This window comes from Gasterosteus aculeatus, chromosome 8 (genome assembly GCF_964276395.1).
Source record: "Gasterosteus aculeatus chromosome 8, fGasAcu3.hap1.1, whole genome shotgun sequence".
Taxonomy (NCBI): domain Eukaryota; kingdom Metazoa; phylum Chordata; class Actinopteri; order Perciformes; family Gasterosteidae; genus Gasterosteus; species Gasterosteus aculeatus.
This window is the reverse complement of record NC_135695.1, coordinates 18078944-18104995: the sequence shown is the minus strand read 5'-3', so window position 1 is coordinate 18104995 and position 26052 is coordinate 18078944. Positions and strand designations below refer to the sequence as shown.

Genomic DNA, 26052 nt, shown 5'->3' with positions numbered 1-26052 from the left:
TCTGTTTCAACTTAACTGAAATGAGGCTAAAAAATATATTTGTATTATTATTATTATTTTCTAAATGTAATTTTTAATCTTGAAGCCGTTTAACACTAACGTATTTATTAAATACATTTCATCAAGTTCAATAAGTAATTGATTTCTTAATTTGTTGAATTAAAACGTTGAAAAAGAGAAATACTAAGCAACCACATAAACCCCTTATTGATTATATTTATACTTTATAACTTTATAAAATACTAAAGTCAGACTTTATGACGGGAATAACATCAAGTTGAATGAGGCAATATCTAATCTTACCCTTCACGACGTTGGAAGAACATTCGTCCACCGCTCAGGACTGTGGGGTCTGTCTGGTGTCAGGAGGGGGGGGGGGGAGTACTCAGGTCGTCCCACCTCCCTCTCTTCCAGGCAAGACGCTCCTAACTTGCGGAGCGCACTGCGGAAACTCTCCAAAGAGTCTTGAGCCGCTCCTGCTTCCCAGCTCTGCACCGAGTAGAAAGAGAGACAGAAACCGTCCAAAAAAACAGTCCCAGGCGGGAAGAAGTAGCCTAGAGGTCGGGGATGTTCCTCCAGCGGCGCGCCACATCTGAGCCGAGAGGCCACCGGCAACGGGTTTAATCTGCATTTATTATACGTATCATTCCAGAGGAGAGACGACTTGGAAGAAAGTGCAAAGGAGGCGACCGAGAGCCGACCGACTCGCAGCGTCCCGTCACCTCGGCACCATGGTCCGCCTGCCGGGATCCAGCTTGGCGCTCCTGTGCGCTCTGCTGCACGCGGTGGCCCCCTGGGGCGCGCACCGACCGGACAGACCGAAGCAGTGCGACGCACCGCAGTCGGTGAGTCGTGGGGGTCTTTTTTTTGGGTTCGTCGTCTCATTTGATCGTTCTACCTCTCTGTTATCCAGAAAGTTAATGGTTAACGGTCACACTTGTTGTCGGCATCCAAATGGAATTGTTTCCTTAAAAACGTGCAGATGGAGAAATAACAGTGAAACTATTAGTCATTTTGGAATGAATCGGCGGGATGGCAAAATCACAAAATCATTTATCATAATTGTGCAAAGAATGAGGTCAAATATTACGACATTTTACACATCTGAACTTTTTTTATAAGCATAAGCGTATGAAAATATAAGTTTTAATTGCACTATCAATGGAAATTGATAGAATAGCCTATGATAATATTACCAATAAAAATAGACTGCAGTAATATTATATTATTATGTGCAGTGATCAAACACAGCCGCCTTGTCTCCTCAGACGTGTAAAGAAGTTCAGGTATTTCAGAACCGACGCATTAAATGAAATCACTAGAAGAAATGCGGGAAAGCAGCTGCCGAGAGAAATTGTTAAAGCTTCACAACTTTGTGGCTGTTTATGTGACAAACGCAGGAGGGGAACACCCGGGGCCGACTTGACTTCATTTGGAAAAGTTTCACTGACCCTACAAACGTGCTCATGTTTCAGCGAATCTATCTGCGCATATTGGTAAAATTATGGATGTGGCTTGAACCGTCTCCCACCGCGAAAGCATCCTCTCCACGAAGGAGGGGAGAGTTTATTAAAATCAAGAAGCAGACTTCTGGGGTCAAATTAAAAAACTCAGCGACAGGCGTTTTTTTTTTTTTTAAATACGACACTTGTGCCCGCGGCGTCTTTTCAAGATCACATGGTGTTGTTTGATTAGTCCGTTTAGTTCTTGGGGCCGATGATGGATCTGGTGTGAGAGATCACCGAAGGCTTCGTGTGATTTGCAACGCGTCAGTGCAGTGCTCTCTGTTTTCTGTTAAGAGTAATTACCCCATAAAAAAGGAGCTCTGCGCGTCAAAGCTCCCCAGAAAAGTCCACGCGCCTTTAGCGGAGTGGGGATCTGGCCTCTCCCGCAGGACACGTACCACGCTCTCCACGTCGAAAAGTCGTTATTTTACGGAGCAGGCCTCTGTGCACGCGTGCACGTTAACGGTTGACAAGATGCTGCAAAAAAACAAAACAGAAATACGACGCAGAGTGCGCTGACGCGTCTCATGCCATCCAACGTGCGTCAGTCTGCGGCGTGGGCTGCTCCCCGAGTTAGACGCACGCCATTGAAAGGTTTTTGGTGTATCTGCAAGGCCGCCCTGAGAAATGACTGAACGCTCATTTTAGTTCATTATGAAGATAGCAGAACATCCCATTTGATGACTCCACTGGCCCTTTGGCAAACATATTTGACAACGTAGACAACATTGGCAGCGTGCACTATAATTTGAACCCATGTTGAAGCAAATCTTGATTAAATTTGAGAAGTTAACATTTACTAAGAATAACTTTATTGTACAGTAATGGGTTTCATCCCTCAAACGCCTGATTACAGTGTCTTAAGAGCCAGAAGTTGAATATTGTTTATAGAAGTTCATTTTTTTCTTCATATTAATGCCAACATCAAAGTCGTAACACATGCGCAACACATTTGTGGAGCACTTAACAAGAAACATATTTTGCGACGCAATGCGGCCCTCGTGCTCATTTAGAATGGTGCTGATTGTTTCCTTTCCACTGTGACATTGTTCAAATGATAACAGCACCAGACACGTCCAGCAACGTAAACCGTACGGGACAAAAACCGCGCCGAACCTGAGGCTGTCAGCACCCGGTCTCTCCGCCTGGTGTAAAACATCTCACAAACAAAAGTATCACAGTTGGGGTCACGATGGAGGGCAGGTTTCTTTCAGCTTTTGGTTTTTATGAGCTCTGAGCGCCGTGTATTTGCACTGCAGCCTTCAAAACGCTTCCCGGCCCAGAAGAGGCATTGGCAACCGAGGTATGCGCCTCAACAATACACGGGGGTCTGTTCACAGCCCCAAAGGCCGCTCTATAAACCCCCCAGCAGCAAACCCCCGAGCTGACTATATGCATCATCTCAAAAAAGTGCTAACGCGTTGAGCCGAGCCAATGAGTCACAATACAGGAACAATGTGTCGGCTGTAGTTGAATTTCTCTTTCCCCCCTTTAATGTATTCTTTCCTTCCGTCTCCTCCACAGCAAAGCGACATGAACTCTTTCCTGTGGAGAGTAAACCGTGCGCCTCCTCACCCACCTTCTTACTTATTCGGCACCATCCACGTGCCCTACACGCGGGTCTGGGACTTCATCGCCGACAGGTCCAAGCAGGCTTTCCACAGCAGCCGCAACGTGTTCTTTGAGCTGGACCTGACCGACCCGCTGACCATCTCCAAGCTGACCAGCTGCCAGCTGCTGCCCCACGGGGAGAACCTGCAGACGCTGCTGCCTCGAGACCTGTACCGCCGCCTCAAACGCCACCTGGACTACGTCAAGCACAGGATGCCCCACTGGATGACCGCCGACCAGCGCGGCCGCGGCCTGTACGCAGACTACCTGTTCAACGCCATCGCGGGGAACTGGGAGCGGAAAAGGCCCGTTTGGGTGATGCTGATGGTGAACTCGTTGACGGAGTGGGACGTTCGGTCCAGGGGGACACCCGTGCTGGACCTGTTCTTGGCTCAGGAGGCCGAGAGGATGGGAAAGGTGACGGGGGCGGTGGAGCGGGTGGAGGAGCAGTGTCACCCCCTCAACGGGCTGAACTTCTCTCAGGTAAGAGGAGGAACGAACTCTTACGAACGCTTTGTGTTCTGCTTTCCGCGCTGGATTTCCCCCGGCGGGAAATGCGAGCGTGATAAGACGTGAGATTCCGTTTGGTTGTGCTGGTAGTAAAGCAGGGTGTGCCGGGAGAAGTGATCGAAACCTTTCAGCCGGAGACAGCTTTACGGTTATGGATGTCCGTCCACCTCACTGAACAAACACTCAACAGCTGAAATGTGCAGAGAGGGGCGTCGGGCTGAGCGACGCACATGCACAACGCATTAGAGAAGGTGAAGAGAGCGAAAGACAAAAAACAAAACCACCTCCTTTGGATCCCTCTCCATTGGATGAGCGAAACATGCAGCTTTGATATCTTGTCTGATTACGTGAATACACGAAGGGAACAAGCATCTATTTAAATAATTAGTCCCACGAAAATCTGCAATGGGCCTCAACAGCACGTGGAGGATGCATCGTTCTATTTCTTGTTCTGATGCAACCTTCGATCTAAATCACTTGAATAACACGTTCCGTGCATGCACGGCCCACCCGGAGGCCCACTGCAGGCACGCAAAGCTCCATGCGTGCCCTGGCCTCCGTGGGGCGGTTCTGAGGGCTCCGGGGCTAATTTGAGAGGGAGAGGGGCTCCCAGCCTCTCCTCTTTCATCAGCACCTCCTAACTATGCTGTCAAAAGCCCCGCCGCATGCCCTGCACATGCCTGAGAGCTTTACTGCACGTAGGAATCAGCTCAGCAAGGCACGACAGTATGTTTGCCTCACAGTAATGAAGAGATGCCGTTAGGAGGGCTCTGCAGTCCGTTGTGTCGCGTGGACATGTTGTTTTCTGGTCATCTCAAAAGGGATCCATGCCTCCGGTCTGTTCCCTCTATGGGGCAGCCTAACCGTCCCCGACGCTGATTTATATTTAGTGTGGCACCGCACGGCAGTTGCCCCGAAAAAACAACACGGTTTTATGTAACACTCAAACCGGTTTGAGAAGGAGAACAGTGTCCGACTCCAGAAAGCTCTGTTTACGCTTCCTGAGAACTTCAATTTGATTATAACAAGCATAATCTATTGATCTTTAGGGAAAAGAACAGGCACTGCATTTACAAGGGGTGGTAACGGCTTTACAAGACAGGTGTTCAAATTCCGATAAGAGTTTTATTGCCATGGAAATACAGTCCGAATTTGGATCACGGCTAACTGGAATTTTACCCCTCCAGAGCACAAGGAGGATTTGCGAGCTTCCAACCCCCTCGTCCCCAGATACGTATGAGAACAATTCAGCGCTGAACTGAAGCTGACATGGCAACCATTATTCACAATTATAATAATTTGCGATTTAATCTGAACACTGTGGTTGATTGATTCCCTCTATGCGTGACTGTAACAAAGATGAGGACAGAAGGATGGATAGAAGGGTCGAAGAGAGAATGCGTGGGTGGGGGGGGGGGAGAAGTGAGACACGGAGAGAGGAAGGCAGAGATAGAGACTGACTGGGGGAAAGAGGGGAAAGTGGAAAGGCAGCGGAGACTGATGTGAATCCGCTCACCGCTGACGCTGATCTGAAACGCGAGCCACGCTTCAAGGGGAGATCGGAGTCGGGAAACCTTCCAAACCCTGACAGCCCTCATATTATTTGTTCCCAATAAAAGTAGTTGCTTACAATCCTGTAACTTTGACTTCGACTGGGGGCTCTCCGGTGATTCATCATCTGACACATTGTGGGTTTCACATAGGCACCTGGGCCCAGCGGTGCCGGCGCAGCCAGGCAAGCGCCACTGGCAGATGGGTGGTCTTGAGGCACGGGCCTACACGTCTACAGGTCAGCTGTTGCTGGGGGGGACCCTGTGACCTCATTCTCTTCGGAGGAGGTGGAGCGGTCTCCAGTTAGCAGTGGTGATGTTGGCCGTGACGTGGGGAGGGGTCGAAGAGGCCGTCGGTGGACCGGTTTGTGGTCTAACAAGAGCCCCGTCTGCCAGAGGCCGTTCCTCGGTCCGCTTGGATCACGGAGGAAAAAGGCGCGGGTGTCTCTGTGTGAGGCGGTTTAGAGTTTGTGGGAACGGAGGCCGGTCGCGGTGCATGGTTCTTCTCCGCTTCTTTGGAGGCCGACGCAGGTTGACAGCTGAGCCGGCACTGATGTCTTTGTGAATGCTTTGAGCAGCGAGGGGGAACAGCTGGAGAAAGCATTGCATGGGAGGGGACTCCTTCACAGGCGGTTCACTCAAGGGCAGATTAAGGAATTACTAAGATCATTTAGGTAGCCACATACGTCTGGTAATCAATGAGAGGATGCAAGGTGCATTTACTCATGTTATTGGTGTTACGATGTGGAACAGAAACTTCTCTAGTGTTAATCTGCTTTTGAGAAACTCCAGGGCGGCTCCAGCCTGTGGGCCTCTCTCACACCCACCAAATAAACACCCAGATTTATTTTCCCTGGGTCGCATTGCAGCCGAGGCCACTGGCCCATGTCCTGGAGAAATTACATCACATCAGTGGCGCCTGTCTCTCGGGCGGGGGGTCAAGGGTCTCGGCGGGAGGTGGCGGTGGAGACGTGGAGCAGCAGAGCGGTGAGGAGACTGGCGGTCTGCCGGGGGTCAGTCTGGGCACCGCTGAGCCGGCAGGCAGCGCCCGATCTCATGGAACAACCTCAGACCAAGGTGATTTGTTTTCATCAGCTCGAGGTATTTGGTGCCACGAACTGGTGCAAGTGGGGGTGCGAGTAAGGAAGAGGTTTGGCTGACAACGGCACACTCCAAGGGTTGTGACTCCCCGGCTGGAGAGGGGAGCGGGGGGAACGAATGGGAGGCTGGAAGGTGACAGAATACAGTTTCCTCACGGCAGGAGGCCGTCCTCCTCTGTTTACAGCTTCAGTGGCTCAGCCCAACATGTCTATTTCGATCAGTTAACCCCCCCCCACGCTGTCTGTTGTGTTGACTCTGCGGCCTCACCACACATGCTGTGGTCGCAGTGAGGCCCTCTCAGGCCTGGAAATGTGGTTACACTATCACAACAGTGTGTCTCTTTGTGTTGAAATGATACAAAATGGGATTACATTTAGGTACGTCTGATGAGAAGGGCAAGGTGATAGGACAGCAACATCTGAATTTACACAAAGTGGTGGTAAAGTTATCTTTACCGACACGGTCGCTATTACTTTATATGATATTCAATTTTATTTGCATTTGACCAATTCAGATTGGACATAATATTTGGCCCTAGGATAAAAATATCATATGTAAAAATGAAAACAGTAAAAGTAAAATACAGCGCATATCCACAGATCATGAGGTTTCTTGCCTCTACATGCCACTTATTTGATGAGCGTTTGTGGGAAGCGGTGAGAAGAATATTGTGATCCCGGGGTCGTGAACGTCTCCTGGCCACGTTGCTACGGGTAACAGCGTAACTCTGTGTTCGCCACAGAGGGCGACTGACGGCTCTCTCTTTTCCTTGACCTTCCCGCTTCTTCTCTCTCTCTCTCTCTCACGTGTCCCGAGGCTCCGCGTGTGCCATTGCTCATCTGCACGCACGGCAAGTGGAAAAAGAGGTGGAGAAGGGAGGAGGAGGAGGAGGAGGAGGAGGAGAAGGGGAGGAGAAGATTACCTTCAAAGTGTGCTGGCGACATGTATCCCCTCTTTAAACATGACATCCGAGGGTGTTTCACGTCTAACCTATAATTACCTGCGCAAATATGTGGAAAGCTGCGAGGGAGCGCGTATCGAGCCGATCATCTGGCCCCGTCGGCTGGCAGACGGCAGTCTCCCTGTTGCACTAATGACTTAATAGGCCCTTTAATGACCAAATAGCCCGCTGCCATCCAGAAGCACTTAGACAATTATACGCTGGCCAGAACACTTAGGGGCTGATGGCGAGATGGAGGGAGGTGCAGAGAAAGGATGTTGTGGATGCTGCGAAAACAGGAGCACTGTGCACTTGACGACTAAATAAATCACCGTTTCATTTACTGGTTTCATATTTTGTGGGTGGGGGATTCTGAAGGCTATGATTGAGAGCAGGTAGCAGACACGAGCTGACAGGAACCTGGTACAGGTAGGAAACAAGAAATGTTCCACTTAAAGTGCCACAATTTTAGCATTTCCTTAACTCGAGCCAACACAGCTGCCACCATTACGCTCTCCTCGAACTTTTTAACGCAGTCGAAAGTGGCAAGTTTAGCAGATGAAGTGCAAGTGAGGCGTGCGGGGGAGAGTGGGAACATAAACATCTTTTCTTCTGAAGAGGTCCCCTGTGAAGCGTTAACTCTGCCCGGATCCCCGTGCGCTGCTTTGTCTCCATTGGGCGAGTCCAACAGAGGTCGCTCCCCTCGTCACACTGACTGAAGTAATGACTCCAGCACATTGTCCCCGGGCCGAGCGCCTCCGAGGGACCCGGGTATGTGAGCGCGGCCGGTCGGAGCGCTCTTCCATACTTTAGTGTTTCGACGTGCCAAATCCTCGCCCCCATTCTCCCTTTGTTGGAGAGAAGGAGCGTTGCTTTCTGCTCAAGCGGCCTCACGTCGCACTGTGGATCCGTCTTCATTCCCGCGGTCATCATCCCGTCAAATGAGGACCGAAGCACACGCCCTTGTGTTTCTGTATAATTATTTTGTCATCCTAGCAGTGGAAATTGCAGTAAAGCGAAGGGCGTTTGAGCGTGTGTTCCTGCAGGCAGGTAGTCTCAAAGACACACCATATTTCCACACGGTACATATTCATCATCATGCTCATCACCACAAGGGAAACTGTAGTAAATAGTTCGGAGCTGGGGGTTATTTTCTATGGGAAGGGCAGGTAGTTTCCAAGCCGGCTGAGGTTAATCTCAGGTTGTCTGGGCCAGAGGCTGATTGATCACAGACAGGAATGTGACTGACTGATTTCCTCAGAGACCCGCTTGGCCCCTCTGGAATGTTGTCTTTTGGGACGTCCTTGTTTTATAACCTTTGTCTAACCTGGTTAGCCCCCTGAAATCTGGGGGCATTGTATGTATCTGTGGTGTGACGTGTGCGTTGCTTAGCTTGTGCTTCTATTCAGATGCCGTGCCTTAGAGTTACATTACAACTTGATGTTTTATCAAATGGTGACTTTGAGGCTGGTCTTACATGAAACACGTCTGTAGTCAAACACACTGTACAAAACAACCCCATAGGACCCAAAATATAACGCAGCTCATGCAGACAAGCTGTGGACAGAGACACACGCACACACAAGCTCATACACCCTTTGCAGAGACAATATTGCTATTGTCCAGGTTTGCTTAAGCACAAGTTTAAAAACAGGTAAGATCCTGGTTTATGTTGAAATTACTAAAACTAAACTTAACTAAAATGAAATAAGCCCATGTTGACTGTTTGCAGGTAAAAGGAAGCAGAGGGCTCCTGACCCAAAGTTCAATATACCCGACTACCCGACCCGCTGCCTCGCTGAAATCATCTCCTTTGCTCTTTCTGATCGTGTAACCCTGAGTTCCTCTTCCTCGGGGCTGCAGTAGCAATACTTTTAAGCATAAATAGACCCGGATCATTTGGGCTAAACGGAGCAAAGTGTGAACAGTACCGCGAAACAATTTCCATCTACACCATCAATCCTGAGAAATACCGAGGAGCCAACGACATGTACAAAACAGCCGTGAGAACAGGACCAGCAGGACACGGTGGTGTGCCGGTACCACCCAAAGCGGGCCAACATGGAAAAAAGATTGCCGGTACGTCATGTGGGACGTTCGGTGGTCTGAGATGGACTCAACGTCTCAGCCTGCCGGTGACATCAGTCACACATACCACCACACACCTCTCCCACACACACACACACACACACACACACACAGTCATAAATAGGTGCCAGTAGAGAACAACGGTGTGTGTGTGTGTGTGTGTGTGAGCCAGGCTTGTCGGGGATTAGGCAGCATTAGCGGAGCCCTCTCTCTGAACCCGGTTTTAATGTGACCCATGCGTCTTCTCTGCCCCCTCTGCCATGTCCCCATTATACACAACTCAGTGGAGCACTTCAGCACTCCTTTCTATTACCATACCCCCCCCCCACACCCCCACCTCCCCCTCACACCAGCAACTTCACGTTCTCACTTACTTGCATCATCCTGTAAGTCAAATGATAACGTTTCGGGTCCGGTTTTTATGTTTATTTATCCAGTCAGGCTGGTGGGGAACATGTTTTTCATAATACGTGTATTTGTAGCAATAAGAAGCTTTTACCACTGACATAACTGGACCAAAGTGACATTTTATTATATATATATTCTACCTAACTTCAAGTCAGTCAGCACATAAAGCCTGTCACCCGTTCTACCCCATCCGAGACCAAACAGCGGGCCGAGGCAAAAAGAAAAAAGGCCTCTGGTAGAGCACCGGAGTCATCAAGTGAAACACAGAGGGCCGACCTCACGGGTCAAACAGGGGGAAATGTCACCGCGTGTGGATCCTTTCAGCCTCCCGTTGCAGACGCTCGACGTGGATTTGAATGCCTTTGGCTGCCACACCGGCTTGGTGTACATCAAAAACCGCAACGTGTTTGTTTAAAAACTGACCCCCAAGCAGCAGCCGACCACCTGGATGGGCGGCAGGTTGTGTTGCTGCGGGCCCTCCTGGTGGGTCCGTTCGTCCCCCCGCCTGCCCTCGGTAGCTCAGAGGATTTCGAGCGTCCGTGCATTCAGGCCTCTGTTTCACCTTTCAAATTAGGGCTCCCAGAACTTTCCATGAGCCGGAAGGACAGAGGGAGCCGACTGGCCTCGTCCTCGGCCTCTGGACGACCCCGTCTCTTCGGCCCGAAGCCCCAGAGCGCCCCCCCCCCCACCCCCCTCCTTCCCCCCCTCCTCTCTTCTCCCCCACCAACCCCCGACCGACAATGCCGTTGAACATGACTTTCTCAGTTCCTTGAAACGACACCGGCCTCGGCCAATTCGTTTGGGAAAATTTGGCCTTAACAAGATAAGCGGGTTAGCGTTTACGGATGGATGGATGGAGATTATTATTATTTTTGCACAGTCCAGTTCCTGATATCAGGACAGTGACGAAGAGCACAATAATGTTAACGTGACTGAGCTGTTTGGCATTCCCTCTGTTTGGAAAACTGTGATCCATCGGCCACGTAAAAAGAAATCAAGGATAAATTTGTGCCCTGCTCTTGACATGTGACCAGGTCAATCCCCACCACGGGAGAACGGACCAGAAGAAAAAAAAGAAAAGAAACATAGAGAGGGATTATGAGAAAGAGAAGTGGAGGAACAGCAGGGGGGGAGCAGAGAAACCCCCCCCATGCCACTCAGGCGAAACGGGAAAGAGACGAGAGGAAAATAAAAAGCTTCAATTTAGTGGTACCGGGAGGGAGCCATGGCAACAATAACAGAGGAAACCTTTCACTTTATCCACTCAGCAGTTTCCTTCGTGCCAAAATAAAAAAGACAACAAAGAAAGAAAGAAAGAAAAAAGAATGCTGCAGTGAGGTTTCTCCCTTGTCTTTCTTTCTCTTTGTTTTTTTTCTCCCCCACATCACGGTCAATTTCCCTTGTCGCTCACCGCGTTTTCACAACGCAGTTGTTTTACTTTTCCCAAGACATCCGCTCACTTGGCGTCCACCACAACAGTTTAAGTGTAATATCCAACATATGGCAGAGTTTATGCAACGTAAGTGAGATGAGAAATCGAATCGAGCCGCAGCGGGACCGGCTCTCTCCGAGAGGGCCGTCGTTCAGGGAGAGCCCAAGTGACGGAGGTGATGGGATCGGAGAAGCGGACCAGGAGAGGGAGCCATGGGAGGGGACGAGGAGGGGTCGGGAAAGTCGGGTCCCCTCGGCGGAGGTCCCTCGGCGTCCCTCAACTTGTGACGATGTGTAATTGGCCCGCGGTCACGCCGGAGCTGTGCAAACAGGTTAGCGGGGGAATGTGTCAGGCTGAAGGGCCGCGGGGGTGAATGCGTGTGTTGTGGGGATCACAGATGTGGGACTGTGTGGGAAACGGTTTGATGGAGCAAACGCTTTATTAATGGTGAACGGGCCGGGGCGGCTGACTTTTGACGCGGCGCAAATTTGTTGTTGCGGGCACGCGGGGAATGTCTGGAGCTCAAGTCTCTATGCGCAGTTACAAGTGTTTATTGAATACAGTTATATATATATATATATATATTTATATATGTTCATTCATACAGTTATATATATATATATATTTATATATGTTCATTCATACACCGATTTTCAACGCTTCATTTGCAGTCAGTAAATGAAATGATGTTATGCCCTACTCATATATTCCAGAGGTTGTTACTGCAACACTGCACGCACTGAATAAAAAGTTGAAGTGTGACCTTGATATTCCGAAAACCTCTCACAGCACAACGCGATTGTGGTTCACTTACGTAGCTTAAACTAACACCTTGGTTTATGAGTGAAAGGTATTTGTTATTTTAAGGCGAATAGGTTGACAGTTTGGGAAACGTTTTAGGCCCAGAATACAAACTGTAAATTTGGGAATTCGGCGCCTCTAGACGTCACTGATCAACACTTTATATCTATAAAAGCGTGTAAAAATACCGCTTTCCTGGCCGGGGGAAGTGACTTCCCGAAGTAAGTCCTGCCATCGCCGAGAGGTCGCCATGGAAACCAGCGGATGGATGAAATGAGATATAACGTGGCAATCATCGGGCCTGAGGGGCTTAAGATTCCCCTGAGGACTTTTTGAGGTATTCAGAAAAACAGACGGGGAAAGAAACAGTCCATTAGTGTCCTCAGCTTAAGTTGACTCGAGGAACAGAAAGATGTTTGAGTCGGACTTGGCTGAAGAAAGTCATTGTGTGAGCTGACACAGTTATTGATGCCCCGGACCACCTGCCCGGGGGGGGGGTGGTCTGTGTAATCTACCCCCCCGATGCAGATGGCAACTCAGAAATGCTTCAACCCCTTTGTGTCGGTGTTTTCCCTGTTGAGAACGGTCTCTTGTTTTCAGCATGTGTTGAATTGGGGCCACTTTTTCCGCTACTTTCTAGCACAGGAAATCAATATTTACACTTTGCAAGTATTTGTCATTTTTCTGATTCCACTTTCTAACAAAATCCAAATATGCCTGGATGACTTTCAGAGGATATTATTGACGATATAAACGCCCATAAACGTTAGTACTTTAAATGGTGCGGATTTGGTTTTGCCATGCACGCAAATGAATTATTAATTATGATAAGCTTCCGCCAGTGGGGGAAAAGATACACACTTTGCCACTTTTCTCTGACGGATGTGGCCCTCTCGATGTCGCGCAGCAACTCTACAGCGTTTGAGAATATGAACAATATGAAATAGGCGCTTCGTTAGCCGAGCCATGTTCCGGATCGGCAATAACAAATCCCGTGTTTTTGATGCTGTCGACCCTCCCAGGTAGCAGTGTCAACGCCCCGGGCGGCCGACGGAAGCCTCGCGGGCGGAGGGTGGAGGCGTGCGTGCCGTTGTTGACAGCCGAAGGCCAGGTCTTTGTGAAACGCTCACAGAGAGCGAGCGGCTGTTGGAATGAAAACACTAGTCTATTTTATCAGCTTGCCAAACTGCAAAAGGGGAGAGTGCATGAGAGGGGCGGAGAGGGGAGGCCGGGCCTCCTCCGGGCCTCCTCCGGGCCTCTGTAGTCAGCGCTGGTGATGGCCAACCCAAGCACTCCAGACCAGTGTGAATGGCTATTTAATGCCCGCTAACGGTCGGGGTATTTAGTGAGATTGTGTGTGTGTGCGGGGGGGATACGGCGAAGGATGGTTTGGACACACGGTCCCAGCTGGACAACACTGCTGCCCTCTCGATATGCGCCAGTCTGGGTTGCATGGCGTTATTGATCAGGCTTCTTTAAGCCGTGGTCTTCTCTCTGACTCCAACCTCGTTTATCTTGGTTGTGTCTTAGTGTTTTTCTTGAGGTCTTGTTATTTTGCCCGAGACTGACACAAATTAAGTCTCAATTGCAAGGAAATCACGGGCGTAATTGCCTTTACCGCTCTGCTGTGCACAGATGAATGCCCAGCTGGCTTCAGATTATACACCCACTTAAATTTAAATGATACGCCGTTGAGGAATCCAAGTGCACTTCTATTGGAGAGGATTTCACAACCCAAATATACAACCCCGACACATTTTCCTCCTATTGTGGCTGCAGTCGAAAGGAAGGTATTGGCTTGTCTTTGAAGCTAATTGGACTTTTGTTTGGTCTCGGCCTTGACAAAGTTGACTGCGGCGCTGATTTATATTTTCCTACAGCTGCCTTGAGACGAACGGCTTCCAGCACAATAGTTCTGCCTGAAACCTAATACGCCCCAAAAATGTGTGTTTGTTGAATGAAGGCGTGTAATGACCACTAAATTACTTATTATTTAGCTTCTTTTTTTTGCAGTTTCTGGAAAATTCAGTACATACGATATGACTGTATATTATGTGGGTTGATTTAAAACACGAAAGGCAATGGTGTGTTTGTGTGTGTTTGTGTGTCTGTTTCTTGGCTTTTTGTGCTTTGCAGTTTTCAGATGTTGAATCAAGAAAAATGAGTTGTGTTCATAAAAAGACTGTTGACCTCCACTAATAGGTTTTTATAATTAAAAAATGGTGTGCTAGCTCTACAAAACAGCACAGCATGTAATTTTGTACGTGGGGTCACGGGCTGCATGTAATGGATTAGCTTTGAGCTGCACCGCCAGGGAAGCAGGCCGAGCCAAATATAGAGAGTCAATGGCCGCCGCCGGCGGAGAAAGCAAACTTGCGGGTCCAAAAGGTTTCAATAAATGAGTACTTACGCCTTGACGGAACTACAAAAGATTTTGGAAAAGCACTTCATTGGCGTGGTGTCATAAAACTCTTTAACAAAATGCTGTGCATTGCAGCAGTTCAAATGTAAAAAGAAGACTACAAAGAGCCAGATGGAGGAATACTGAAGTAAGAAGTTATATAAAAGCCATATACTTCAGTATCTTACCTAAACTGGGCTGCTGTTTACACAAAACGGCCCACGGACTCAAACAAAAGCTGGACGGCTCAATGGAAACTATTGGAAAGGAAGAGGAAAATGATGAAGACTGAAAAGAAAGGTGGTGATAAAGGAAGACAAAAGAAAACCAGACATTTCTTCTGTCTATACGTGTCTAAATATACTTTTAGAATATTTCAAAGACTTATTTTGTTGCTCGTTTTTTAAGTATCAACTTCTATTTTTTTTACTTGTGTATGAACCAGCCCCATGAAGCACGGCAACAGAATGAGAACGAATGTTTTAGGACGACACATATCTTTCCTTTGTCCCCAAACCGTTGAGCCCCATGGCATCAAATACGGCCTTTAAGCTGCCCCTCGTCACACGGCCCGACTGCAGACTGTGGCTCAAAACCATCAGCTAAAAAAAAAGGAAAGAAAGTGTGAAGTCTGGTTTAAGTCTGCACAATGTTCCAGGAATTCCATCCCTCTTCACTCACTTCCAGTTGGGAGTGCGCCAAGCTTTGGAGACATTATTGATGCAAGTCTGTAGGAATAGTGCAAGTTCCCCCTCACTTCAAGCAATTTTCTAGCTTTTCTTAAAAAAAACAAGAAAAAAACCCCAAATTGATTGGTTGCAGTCGTGAGTGCACCAGTTAATGTGGATGAAATCATTTTTACGGATGTCTGGTTTGGGTTCAGCTTTTCTGGGGCAGCGCTGCCCACCCAGGAGGACCTTCTGATCTGGCTCTTGTAAAAAATAAAAAATAAAATAAAAAAAGCCACTCTCCGTCCCAACACAAATAAATGACTTTTAATCAGCCTTGGATTCTTCCGGGGCTCATTTGAAAGGAATGTAATCGAGAGTCGGGATGGAGTTGTTCCGTACAGGGTACATGTGCTCTGCTGAGCTTGATTACTCCGCTGATATACAAGCGTGTGATCTGATCTCCGTCGGCTGTGAGCGCGGGAGCTCTCTGCGTCGCGGCACCGGCGGAGTTTGTTTCACCAAACGATTAAACTCGAACTGTCCGATGTTATGAGTGGCCCTGCGGGCTCCCGCTTCCTGCCTGTCTTCCACCCTCCTTGTTCGCTGCTCTCTGGAATGCTGAATGGGGAAAAGGTCCCGGGTTCAGCTCCTCTGAAAGGGGATCCAAACCCCGCGCGCTAACGAGAATGCCAAGCCCAACCGGGGGGCCGAGCGCTCGTCCCGCTGACAGCGGCCGTGTGGAAATGTGCCTGTGCGGTTTATTTTCGGGGTGGGTTGGACCGTGCCAAATGTCCGTGCGCATTTATTATGAGAAGCTCGGTGAAGCTCGATAACTCACCCAATTTCTTCACTTGCGCGTATGCATGCAGGAATGCGCCCGTCTGCACACACGTGACTCGCGGGTGTTGAATTGCGCGCACACTCGGCACGGACACGCCGTTCACGGGCATCAATCAGACCCAGAAGGATGCGGCTCCGTCCCCCGGGGCCCGCATCCTCCCCGGTCGCACTGCGCTCAGATGGATCGGGTCAGAAGAGAAGAGTAAGACGAGTAAGAGGAACGAAACGGACATAAAAGCCAGACGGGGGCTGCGGGAGTTAGGAGGAACAAGAAAGCGCTTAAAAGAAATTGTCCAGGGAGAAATAGCGGGAGGGAAAAGTGAGAGGCGAGAGGGAGATAAACGCGGCCTCCCCCCCCCCCCCCACATGAAAGGAGTCCCAACAATCCCCTCAACGATAAACACGTGTCTCTGTGTGTGTCACCCGTCCCGGGACTCTGCTCTGTGTCAGGTCTGCGTCTGGGCGGCTCCCGGCAGCGGCAGGCGGCGATGACGATACGCGCTCCCTGAAAGCTAAGCGCCGACACCTTGTGCGGGGGGAGAAAAAGCGCCTGAGTGAGTGTTGACTGACACAAGCCATCGCGCCCCCTGAACGCAACACTCGAGCCAGACGGCACAGCGCTGCGTCTCCAGCCGGCCTGCGCCGTCCCGTCCTCACTCGCTGCCGACTTACACCCTCGGGGAGAAGACTAAATAACTTGGACACCTCGTGAGTGGGAACCAGAAGTGACTCAGATAAAAAAATAAAAATAAAAATATACATATATATATGTATATTAACCCTAACCCTAACCCTAACCCTTCTGAAAGGGAATCGCACCAGAGAGCAATATATATATATATATATATATATATATATATATATATATATATATATATATATATATATATATATAGACAAAAAGAAATGGGTGGCGCAGGAGACAATACATTTGCTGACCACAGCTTAACTTTACTCAGATGGCTTTTTTTTTTCTGACAAAAGCATTTCAGTCAGAAATATCTGTATCGTAAGTGCTGCTTCGACTTAACCGGAGTGCATAAAGGATTCGTTTGCAGCACAACTGCTTCCTCACGCGACGGATGGAAAGTGACAGTATTTTTTCATCTCCTCTCATGCAGTCCCATCTTTGCAGTAAAAAAAGATGGGTTGCCCTCACCGCCATGACGGAGGTCGGGAGAAGGGCCCGAGTGGCTTCCTGTTGATTGAATCACCTTGTTGGTAGTGTTGCCATAGCCACTGTGGGGGCGAGGACACAGAGAGCAAGGGGTCAGTGGAGGAGAGGAAATGAGGTGGGGGAAAAAGAGATGGTGGAAACAGAGAGGTAGCATTTTACTTTGGCGGGGTAAACTTTCTGGAGCTGTTGATTGAAAGCTGGTTCCCAGGGTCCGTGTGTGTGTCTGCGTATGTTTAAACCAGTGTGTGTTTAATTGTGTGTTACTTCCTTTATGGTATTTTCACAACAATGGCTGTGGGGGACATGTTATTTATTTGTGGTGGCTTCAGAGTACAATGATTCCTTTCCATTCTTCTGTTGTAACCCTGTTGTGTGTGTGTGCGCGCGTGTGTGTGAGTAGCCCCTGAAACCATGGCTACTCACCCGTAACCACACACTGCCGATCGGGTCACTGGCACACACTCATGCATGCAGGCGAACACATAAACACTCACAGACACACACACACATACTGACTGGCACTGCTTGATGTGGCTCCATTTCTACTCAAGTGCCTTTGGCAGATATTGTTTTCAGTGACCTTCAATTCAATAACTTTGTGGCTGTGGGTGTTGCGTGTATGACACACACACACAACATTCTCATTTTAACACACTGGAACCAAGGCACTTAATTACTGTCACAGTGGATGTGAAGCTGGTACTAAACCAACAGTGATCTAGTAAAACGCCGGTGTTAATTAAGATGGGCTTTGGCCCAGCAGGGAGTGTCCTGAGATGGAAACTGAGAGAAACCATTGTGTGTCTGGACAAGACCATCAGTGATACACACGTAAATGGAAAAGGCCCCCAAATTAGGTTTAGCTTTGCTGGGTTATGGGTGTATTTTATAGCCCAGAAGCTAACCCTTAACATTGAACAAAACAAACTTTGATAGGGAATTGTTTCCTGCGTGGCGAGGCCGTTAAGCGGAGGCGTGTGTGTGTGTGTGTGTGTGTGTGTGTGTGGGACGGTGAAAATGTGTACGTTTGTTTTTGTCAGGGAGTGATCGAGATAGCGCACATGTGAGCGCCGTGCTCACACAAAGTGCGCAGTAGCTGCACATGTGCGCTTACCTCCGCTCCGTGTCTCACGCCGGCTTCTGAAAGGGAATCGCACCTTCCGTTTGGAATCAGCTCTTTCAAAGCCGCAGATATTCCGACGCAAAATTGGAGCTCTGCTCGTCCATGTGAATTTGCAGCGCTGCACTCTCAGTTTAACAGTCAGGGTTTGTCTCGAAGATAAAGCCTGAAGGCCGTGTCACAGCAGCATTTCAAATGGGAAAAATGTTATGGCAGATCCAATTCTTTCCATGTGGAATTAAAGTGCTTTGGCTTTAAACTCGTGTGGCGTAATGTGTAAACTGTTCCACTAAAGAGAAAATGTTAGCAGGCAGTTACTGGACGGGAACGTCTTTGATTAGAAACCAAGCTAATTCAACGGGCAAAGTTCATTATATGTAAGAAAAGGCTTCTCTTCCAGCCCACAGAGATAGTTTCATCAGTGAATAAATATGATAATAAACCTTACACAAGATGCTGATCTTTCCCCCAGCAGTATATATAAATATTACATTAAATACAAATTGTGCTGATCTTTGCTAGTAGCTTTGAAGTGAACTGCAGAAGTTGTAATCTTATGTAATCTTATTTTTCCAGCACCGCTTCGGCCTCCCCCTCAATCTGTGTGGCCTGTTTGATGATTTGCGGCCCATTTAAAGCCACAATCCTGTGATCTGTTGACCACAAACGCTCAGCATAGCTGACCGAGTCTGGCCTTGAGCAGTGTGGGTTCCACACGCACACACACACACACACACACACACACACAGCCTCACTAACAGACACAGGAAACGCACAGAAACACACATAGACATATAGTGTCCATATATGTACAGCTCACACCTACTGTACACACACACCGAAACACTGAATTATGGGTCGTTCCCATAAGATGATCCCTGTCAGAAGCCTGAGCTGAACTGCGGTCCAAACGCAATGTTTTTCTTAATAGAGGGTATGGGTGCTAAAACTATTAGAGGCCGCAATCAAAGTCTTAATCATATTGGATTTCTTCATACCAAGGGAGCTCTGCGTGGTTGCTCACAAGCAGGAAAGAGCGAAACGAGGACAGTATAGCGGCGACATCGCCAGATTCCTGGTAACAACGGCAATGCCGCGATAACGGAAGAGCCGAGGAACAGTAGTCGAAAACGTGTCTCTGATGCACTGCAATTAAATTCACTGCTTGCGCCGTCCTAGAAGGGTCCCATCAGCTCCTGTGGGAAGCTGCGTGCAGACGGCAATCAAACAGAGCATAAGCTCATCACTCCACCGCTCTCCAACTTTCAAGAGCTCTTTTGTCCAGCAGGTCAAATACCAACGTTAGGTTGGATCCACGACACCAAGGCAGAAGGCAGCCGTCAGCGTCTCTGTGAGACGCACGTGGCTGTCTGATGGCTCCGATGTAAACCCAGGTGACGTAGTGAAAAGAGGGTGAAGAGCAAGGCTGGGTGGTTTTAGTGTGAAAAACGAGGAGAACCGCTGCTGGAATCCAGCAGTCGGCGTTAACTTTGAGTACTCGCACTTTTGTAACATTAATCCCCCCCCCCCCCCCAAAAAGTGACTCGGTCGAGCTTCCTGACATTTAGGTATGAAAAAGGGTTGCTCTCTGGTACACCCGTGCACCCGTGCACACACACAAATACAAACCGAGGTAGTAAATAAATTAAAGAGACCGTAAAAACATTCTTTAAGTCTTGGCGTGGGCTCAAATCAACAGAGCAGAGTGCCTGAACTGCAGATTGATGACATAATGAGAGAGTCTTAAGGAGGCAGTTAAGGGGCCCGTCTCTGATGTGACGGCCAGCACCGCTCGTAGTCAAGGCCGGCCACAGGAAGAGCCAATAATCTATGGCCAGCATTACTGTAGCCTCCTCCTCCACCACAGGCTACAGTTATTTCCCATGTCCTGTCGCTGGGCCGCCTCCGCCTTCACCGCCTCCGCCTTCACCGCCTCCCACTCGGCGCTTCCGAGAGCTTTGTTTGTCTGTTTTTCCCTGTCTCTATGTTGGCTTGGCCGCCTCTGTTTTCTGGCTTCCATCGTCCTCAAACACACACACACACACACACACACACACACACACACAAATAAAGTCTCCATTTCTTCTGTCTCTCTCATTGGAAACAAAAGCAAGCACACTCATGAGGTTGCACAAATCCTTGTTTTCTCCAACTCACCATCATCAAGGAATTGATTTGCACTGGTGATGTCGGCAGAATCATTTATTGGCATCTCGTTAAAAAAAAAAAAAAAGGATTCATTCCTTCTCGTTTCAGTTTTCAGCACTCGCCTGAAGTCTGCTTTAGTCATCTGAATGAATAAGTTCAGTTAATTAATTGCAGCCGAGGGAAGCCAGAAGTTCATCTCTTTAATTAAGAGAAGCACATTGGAAGTCGGGTTGATTATATATATAGATATATATTATATAGTTGTTGTCGTCATTTTTTCATTTATATATATTTATATATATAGTTTTGGATTGGAACGAAATTGATTGAACCAAAACATCAATTGATATAAGTGTTTCTTTGGATTAAATTAGCCTCCTCTTGAATGGGTTTTAGATCAAAGTTTTTAGTTTTTTTAAGGCTAAATGCCGTATTAAACATAATGTGAATATAATATATTTATATTTCTTTTGTTAGCTGGAGAGCATGAGCTAATACTACTATTCCGCGCGGCACACAGAGTCCTTTGCAGTGTTCAGGAGTCCAGCACATTGTCCTTGTAGGCTGACTGAGTCTGCTGCTCATCTGCTTCTCATTCACACGGAAAAGGGAGCGAAAAAGGAGGAGAGGAAGAAACGTGTCAGCATGAGACGCACCCGCTTTTCAAAATGTCTCCTTGTTACTGACAGGTCCTTACCGCGTCCTCCTCCGCTCTGGGAGTCTCTTTATATTAGAACTTCAATCCTTTCACGGTGCATTGTCAGCTCACAAGGGTATAATCGTAAAAAAAAAACTCGACCACCATCTCCCGTCACCTGTGGTCACCCCCCCTCCACCCCCCGCCCCCCAAACGGCGACAGTAAGAAGGCTGAACCCCGAGGCTTCTAAACTCTGGTCCAAAAACCAATGGGTGACAACCACGGTTCACACACACTCGCCATCTGCGAACAGAACCCGGCCTGTGCGCGAGCGCGAGCTTACCGGTAGCAGCACAGAATGTGGCATGTCGGGAGGGGGGGGGGGGGGTCAATCTCCCACTCATTACCGTAAGAAAGGAGGCAGCCATTAAACATTTTCCAACACTAAAATGACCCTTTTATATCTGTCAAACACATCAGATATCTCTCCGGTGGTCCCACAGTTAAGTGTGCAAGGCGATAGCCGGGAAGGTTGTATACATTTGTGTGTGTGTTTGGGTGTTCTTTTCCGCACTTCACCCCAGGCAGCTTGTTCTCATCAGGGGAGACAGTTTGGACTCTGTTTACTCGCGGATGTGCTGACAGAAGGTTTTTGAAATGACAGAGCAGCGTGACTCTCACTCATAGTGGGGGACCCCCCCCGGCCCCCCCGAAAAACTCCTATTACACTTACTCACACATAGTAGCTTGCTTATAATTCAGCCTGGTTCTCCCTCTGTTTTCCCCACAGGCCGACCGCGCTCGCGTGAAATTGAACGTTCCTCCCTCTGATTCGCCGTGAAATGGTGCGCCTGTGCGGGATTACGCCCGCTTTAGCTTTCAGTATTAAGTCCTGGAGGGGAAGCTCGGTCCGCTCAGCTCCACAGGCGCAGCACTGTGCAACTTGGGCAAACTCTGCGGTGAAGACAGACACATGTGGAAAAACACAAACACGCGGTGCGCGCGCGGCGAGTTACAAGCTTTCTGTGGGCGTGCGAGCGCGCGGCAAGCGCGGCCCGGAGGGGAGGCAGTTACATGAAAGCTAAATAAACAGATCAGTGACGGTGGTGGAAGGAGAGCCGCCGCCACCTAATGAAAGAAAAGAGAGCGAGGGATGAGGAGGAGGAGGAGGAGGAAGGGGCTCGCTGCAGAACCGTATACTCTGGAGATTTGTCCTTGGGAGAGTATGTGACCTGAGCGGAGGAAAGGGAGGTGATGGAGGGTTTGAGAATTGATGGAAGATGAAGAGAGTTGTTTTGGGAGGGATGGGTGGACAGGGCTGAGGATGGAGGGGCTTAAGGAGAGGCAAAACTACCCAGCTGGGATCCAGACCTGTTCGACACTCCCTCTTCTCCCCTTCTATACTGTGGTTAACGGTAAACATCTGGCCTGTTTTGTCTTTCGGACTGTTAGGATACTTTTATCCATTTCCACAACCACCCCAGTGTGTCTTTTTACCTCCTCTTTTCTTCACATGTCGTCTTTCATTTGATTTCATATCTCTACTTAATATTTAGTCTCCCACTCCTCTACTGGAACACATGCACAACATGCAGATGTTAACTCACACGTAAGACCTCTTAACCATATCCCTTTGATATGAAATATGCTTCTTTTATAGCCAAGGTCCACAGCGTTACACGCAATGCTACGAAAAGGTCCACTGGTCTGCAGGTGGAATCCAGCCTGCCTGTCAAATAGTGCAAACTGGAGCAATTCAGTATCGGCTGCTTGCTGAGACGCACACACAAAACTCACAGAGGAGAAAAATCAGTTTGACAGACATTGCATCATTTAAACATCGGGAGGATGATGTGTGGTGATTGACATTTTAAAAATAAAAATGTAATCACCAGAACCAGCTCAGGAGAGTTGGGACAGTTGCTGTTTCTCAATCTGGACCCAGTTTTTACCCCGTTATACAATTTACGTCCACACAGGAGATTATATGTGCTGCTCTCGAGTTTCAGCCGGACCTCAAAAAACAACAAATCATTCTGTGGGAATTATTCTGTCTAATAGCATTAGTCTGACCAAAGCAGACTGTGGGAGATAAGAGAGCGCGGTCGGACCCTGGTTAGGGGCCGGGGGGTGGGGGGGGCATGTTTTAAACACACACTGCTGTTTCTGCTTGCTCTTTTCTCATGCTGCCGGAGAAGACCCAGCTCATCTGGTTTGGATACCATCACACATCATAATGGGAGCCAAATAAGTCCGATGGAATTCAATGAGTTTTTCCTCCGGAAAAAAAAAAAGAAAAGCAGACTGTGAAATGTGTTAGGATCAGTGGAGGCCATGAAGTGGACTACGAGCTTTGAGGGGGATCCGGTTAGAGTGACCTGATCTAGTGTCGGTCTCAGCGAGCAATTTAATTGTATTTGCTTTAGAGCGGCTGAAGAAATCGCATGGATTTCATGGCAGTTGACCGCACTTAATTTGGTTTAGAAGTTTATTTACACTCGTGCTCTATAAATAAAGCAGGTTACACCATTGAGAATGATCAAAATGGTACTAAACCTAACACAAGGAGTTTTTCTTTAGCTCTCAGTGATTCTAAGACGTTTTACTGTAGCAATTTACTGACAATTGTTTTGGTCACTTATATGCAACAGTCTGTGCACTTAAAAGCTGATTTTTAGAATAAACAACATGGATGGGTTTAGTGTTTCTGGCCACCGGATTTATTTTTCTTCCAATATTTCCGTCTTTTTAGCTCTGTTTTGGTCTCTACCAAACTCCCGAGGTAAATGATTGGCCACCTAGCACTTTTGCTCCAGACCAAAGAGCAAACTGCAAAGTTGGGTAAATGTTGTGCGTTTTACAATGATTGATACCATTCAAAGTATACTGTCATAATATAAAATAGGGTTAGGGTTAGCTTTAATTTACCTAAACAAAATTGAAGCACAACTTCCTTTTGTAGTTTCTCAACACTCCTTCAGGCCTCCGGCTTGTGAGGAACCGGCTGTGAGCTTTGTCCGTCCGGACCAAGTGATACTTCATCATTTTCTCTGTTTTCTGGGAAGGTGGGAACGCTCGGGTGACTGGCGCAGCGGCAGCATTGCCAAGTCAAACAGCGGGGTCTATTTTTGGACAAATGTCGGGAAGACAACCACCGCCCCCTCCCACCCTCCTAATTCCCTGGAGACTCTTATTGAGGGGAGACAGGAGGCTCTGGGGCCTGGAGGGGCGAATACAGTAGGTGGTGCATGTGGGTGCATGGAGAGGGAGGCGGGCGCACGGTAACGGACAGTAGCAAACTTTATTCAGAGGAGTGAATGATGAACTAAAGACGAGGAGGGGACACCTCCCACCATTACACACTCACCCCCTGTGTCCGAGAGGAAATAAGACAGGATGGAAGTAAAAAGGAGGGAGTGGGGGATGCGGGGGGAGGACGGGAGGTGGTAGCTGGTAGCAGCAGGCCTCTGCCACTGGGATTGTCCCTCTGGTAATCCCTGGATTTCCTAGGTTGAGACAGAGAACCATGGAAGACAGAAAGGAAGCAGGAAGAGAAAGAAACACCGAGACAAAGGACAAGCGATATAAACAATATCGACGCCGTCTGACTTCTGAGTTCTCTCTCCGTCATGTGGTTTGCGTACATGTTATTGCTCACAGGGGAATTGGGTCGCGTACGAGTATCAGCCTGCGTGCTTATTGGTGGTTGTATATGTAAGTGTGCACGCATGTCTATGGGTATTGGGGTTTATTTACAGGGACACATCTGTCCTGCCGTAGCTCATGCCAGATGTGGCGGGTTGAACGTGGTGCTACCAAACGATACAACGATACATGCAGACAGGTTCTGTTAAACTATTTTAGACACGCTCTGGCGATGGAGGTCCCCCCTGAGGCATTCGAGGCAGATTACACAATTCCCTCGGAGACAAATGAGAAAGAGCAAGCTGCTGATAAAAACTGTACGAGACAACCGGGGAAGCTATGAGAGACTGTCCAGATACTTTGATGTGGTCGTGTGTCACAACGACTTTCTCGAGTAATGTGTTCAAGGTGCTTTTTCAGAGCTCGCATGAACTAAAAGGTCAGACAACGTCAGCTTTTTAAAATACCGCTGCCACTGCTACACGCACATTGGAGCACAGGTTAAACGAAAGTGGAAACATTTCTTCCTCAAGTCTCTTAGTGAACGGGGGGGAAATTGGTATCTGGGCTTTTCTGGGGAACGCGGACTTCTCCTATTCTTTGGTTGCCCTGGATGTTATTTCAACTCCCTTTCTCCCTTCCACCAGTCACCCCGGGGTGCTGTGAACCCAATCCCGTCTTACCGTCTGTAGCCCAGGGGGGGGGAAGCTGACTCGGCCCCACGGGAACCTAGCGGTGCGTGTCCTGGGTCAGGAGGTCTAGATCTTCTCTTTTTTCAGCCGATGAAACCCAAGCGGCTCTCGGGGAGACGGGAGCAGTCGAGGGGAACGCACAGGCCACAAACAGTTTGTACTGTTTTTTCTTTATCGGCGGGCTGATTGGGTGACCGGAGATAATTCCATCCATGTATTAAATAGAATAGAAAAGCTCTTTGCAAAGATATACTGTAGTACTATACATGTGTGCTGTTATCTGAGCCTCTCTGTGGCTTCTTTAGATAGGCGTGCCCGGCCACGTAACATGTACATATCTCTGATGTCCTCCAATGGCTGGGAGACCCACAGAGCCTTTGCTGAAGTTTATTAGAATTAACTTATTAGCATGCGGACATGAATATTCAGCTCAAAACACAACTGTGCATATGTATTTAAGAGGTATGGAGCATATATATTGAACTAAAACAGCTCTCAACACGGCAACAGCGGGCCGGCGCAAGTTTAAAGAGGGAAAATCCCATTTTAGTAGAACTGCTCACAACCTTTAGAGTCTTAAATAGTCACTGCATCATTTTCTATTTAAAAGGTCAAGGACCAGAAAGGCTGCCAACCGTCGCTGTAATGCAACTCAAAGTGTGACGATGACAGAAGCAGGGATTTATTACCTGTCCTGCGTGACACATAACACCCGAGAGGACTGGAGTTGGCTCAGCAGAACAAGGAGAAGAATAGATCTACTGAGAGAAGCGG

At 48.4% G+C, this 26052-nt stretch overlaps 1 protein-coding gene across 2 annotated transcripts in view; it reads left to right on the top strand.

The window, feature by feature from the left end:
• Positions 1-407: 407 nt before the first annotated feature.
• Positions 408-26052, top strand: part of trabd2b (TraB domain containing 2B) — a 47123-nt gene continuing 21478 nt past the window's right edge. The window contains exons 1-3 of one of the 2 annotated variants that reach the window (XM_040185089.2): positions 426-560; positions 653-845; positions 3030-3599. In XM_040185089.2, the coding sequence (XP_040041023.1) occupies positions 732-845; positions 3030-3599 (684 nt within the window). In that variant the 5' untranslated portion in view covers positions 426-560; positions 653-731. Of the gene's footprint in view, positions 846-3029; positions 3600-26052 lie in introns of both variants that reach the window. The other variant, XM_078108511.1, reaches the window with a different exon arrangement.